General features: G+C 46.5%; 1 protein-coding gene across 1 annotated transcript; it reads right to left on the reverse strand.

Annotated features, from left to right (window-relative positions):
• Positions 1–757: 757 nt before the first annotated feature.
• On the reverse strand, positions 758–1690 carry LOC107152203 (olfactory receptor 1361-like). The gene has a single exon (XM_015497736.1). It carries the CDS (start codon positions 1688–1690, stop codon positions 758–760), a length of 933 nt encoding a protein of 310 aa, XP_015353222.1.
• Positions 1691–3353: the final 1663 nt, after the last annotated feature.

Genomic DNA, 3353 nt, shown 5'->3' on the forward strand with positions numbered 1-3353 from the left:
ATAAATCCAAACATGGAATGTTAGTGTCAAAGGATGGTTCCGTAAAGGAAATTTGGTAAGAGTTCAGAATAACCTGGTTCAAGAATCTTTACTCATGTGGCCTGATTTGTAAGTGATTCCTGAATATCTAAACAGTACTTACACTCAAACAGAGGGCTTGGGGAATACTGGAATCTTCTTGGGATTTTACACTTCTCTAGTTTCTCCTTTGCTTTGCCCCATCATCCAGTCATGGTAGTATTTGGAGACATTGTTGATGGGAGTGGCATATGTGCATGATGTGAAGGAAGCAAGAAAAGAAAATGAATGGCTGAGAGGAATATGTAGATTTCATGCCCACCTCAGCCTAAGGTCATCATTGAGAGTATGTGCTTTGGAATCAGATATCTGGGTTCAGATTCTGGCTTTGTCACTAATTAGCTGTATAACTTCAAGGAAGTAATTTAACCTCTCAGAGTCTCCATCTTCTCTTTAGAATGATGAAAAGGATGAACATAGTTACTTCAATGCAATATGTTGAATCTTGCTGAAGATGACAAATCTCCAAGCCCAAGACCTGGGACCAGCAAATATATCAGACACACTGCATGATAGACATTATGTTACCACCCCCTTTTGCGAGATGAGGAAATTGCAGCTCAATGAGATTATTTAATTTGCCTGGGGCTGGAAAGCTAGCAAATAGAGAGAGACTCAGGATTTGCTGCAGGTGGCTTTGCCCTGAGTTCCTAAGGGGACGCTGTTGGCCTTACGGAGATCACAGTGCCCCCCTGCTCAGGAGTCTGCCCAAGGCACACTTCATGTCTTTGTTTCTCAGGCTATAGATGAATGGGTTCAACATGGGGGTCACCACAGCATACATCACTGCCGCGATTCTGTCCTTGCCCACGGAATCAGCAGCAGAGGGAATGAAGTACACCCCGATAGCAGACGCATAGAACAAGCAAACTGCAGAGAGGTGGGAGCCGCAGGTGGAGAAGGCCTTCCACTTCCCTCTTGCTGATGGGACCCTCACAATGGTGGCCACGATGCGGGCATATGAAGTGATGATGAGCAAGGGGATCAAGACCGTTAGAGCCCCTCCCCAGTACATCAGCACACACTGGTTGGCGTAGGTGTTGGAACAGGAGAGCTTCAACAGTGGAAGAAGTTCGCAAAAGAAATGAGAGACGATGTTGTCCTGGCAGAAGGATAACTGAGCCAGGAGAATGGTGTGGGTTAGAGAGTAGGAATGTGCAAGGACGAGGGATGTGGCCACCAGCAGGATGCAGCGTCTGAGACTCATGACGGTGGTGTAGTGAAGGGGATGGCAGATAGCCACAAGCCGGTCATATGCCATCACTGCCAGGAGGAAAACATCCAGACCAATGAACCACAGGAAGAAACAGACTTGGGACAGGCATCCAGCATAGGGGATGGTGTGCCTGTGAGCCTGGATGTTCACCAGCATCTTGGGGACCGTAGTAGATGACAAACACAGGTCCGTGAGGGAGAAGTTGAACAGGAAGAAGTACATGGGGGTGTGGAGGTGGGGATCAGAGCCAATCGCCAGGATGATGAGACTATTCCCCACCACGGTGACCAGGTAAATGACCAGGAAGATGCCAAAGAGGAGAGACTGCTCTCCCTGATGCTCAGAAAGGCCGAGGAGGTAAAATTCAGAAACACTGGTGTGGTTTCCTGTCTTCATGCTGTGGTGTAACTAAAGAGTAAAATAGAAAATGACCCTTTAAAACCTTTCCATGCTCTAGTATTGCCTTGACGGAAACAAAGGCATAAAATAACGGTGACACCAGAATACGGAGGGCTGTGCATCCTCCCACTGAGAAATGCAAGAGCTCTATGGGGTGGTTATTGCTATGCCCACTTTGTTGGCTTCATTGTCACGACAACAAATATTTGAGACAATTGACTTAAAGTTTTGAGAAAGGGTTTGTCTGGCCCATGGTTGTGGAGGCTTCAGTCCACAGCCGTGGGCCTCATTGCATTTGGAACTCTGGTGAGAGAGCCAACATGGTGGGGAGTGGCCAGTGGAACAAACCCTCTCATCGTATGGCCAGGACACAAAACAGAGAAAACAGAGAGACTGGGGTCCCACAATCCCCTCCAAAAGCATGCCCCCCATCACCTAAAACTTCCCACCACATCTCATCCCTTGAAATTGTCACCACTTCTCAGTAGCACCTTGCTGGGGACCAAACCTTCAACACATGCACCTTTGGGGGACATTTCAGATCCAGATGACAGTACCCACCTTCTTGGAAAAGAAATCAAGTCCCTAGAAAGAAGATGAGGTAAAGTTAAAATCTTGGCACTTCTAATTTACAGTCTCTGGACTAATCTACCTCTCCTGAGACCTCCAGAACCAATCCATTCACTCTCTGTGCATTGAGTACTTACAATGTGTCACTGTTTCCTTTAGGTGCCAGAGAGGTAGTGGTTCAGAATATGGCAAGATCCCTTCCCTCATGCAGACAATATTCTAGTCAGAGAAGTCATGTGGTCAGCAGGAGCAAGAAAACAAGATGACATGGTGGGTGGCACATGACTTTGAACTGATGATCAGCAAGTCATGCACCGTGGAGGAATGGACGGGAAGGAGCCAGCCACATAAAAAATTGGTTGGGAGAGCATTTTAGATGTAGGTCACAGTGAATGCCAGTGTGCGATAGAGGAGGAGGAAGGTAAGGGCTCAATTGAGGTTCACCAAGGGGGCGGGCAGGAGGGCAGGAGGAGGTGGAGGAGGCAGTACAGGGCATGTAGGGCGGGGTCGCACAGATTAGAGAGTTTGGATTTTATTCTAAGTACAACCAGAGATCTGATGGTGGGATGTGTGGGTGTCAAGCAGCAGATCATGAATGACTTATGATATGGAGAGACCATTCTGCTACTGTGTAGAGAAAGACTGTGGGGACACAAGGGTCCCAGGGAGAGCTGTAAAGAAACAATTGTGGGACCCAAATGGATAGCGTGAAGTGGATGGATTCGGGTTGTGTTTTCAAGAGTTTAAAGACTTGTCCAAGGAACAGTAAGTGCTGGATCAGGGCCCTAGAGTAAAAGCAGTTTCCCCTGTCTGGCTGCATCCTTAGGATACAAATATTAAAATTCTCTAAAGTAAACAGGAAAGAATTAAGGTGATTTTCTCTATCAACATAGAAATAATCTCTAGAGTATTTCTCAAATGGCAGAATACCTAGAACTCCTTGGAAACCTAAGACTGAGAGAAGGGGTGCCAAGATGTGGATGATTCTGAATTATTTTCACAAGGGGCGGGGTGTTGAAAAAAGACAAAGACAATTGCAGGAGTGAAGATATTTATCATAAAAAACTACTTATGATATATAGACTGTGTA

The sequence above is a fragment of the Marmota marmota genome, unplaced genomic scaffold (genome assembly GCF_001458135.2).
Source record: "Marmota marmota marmota unplaced genomic scaffold, marMar, whole genome shotgun sequence".
NCBI lineage: Eukaryota > Metazoa > Chordata > Mammalia > Rodentia > Sciuridae > Marmota > Marmota marmota.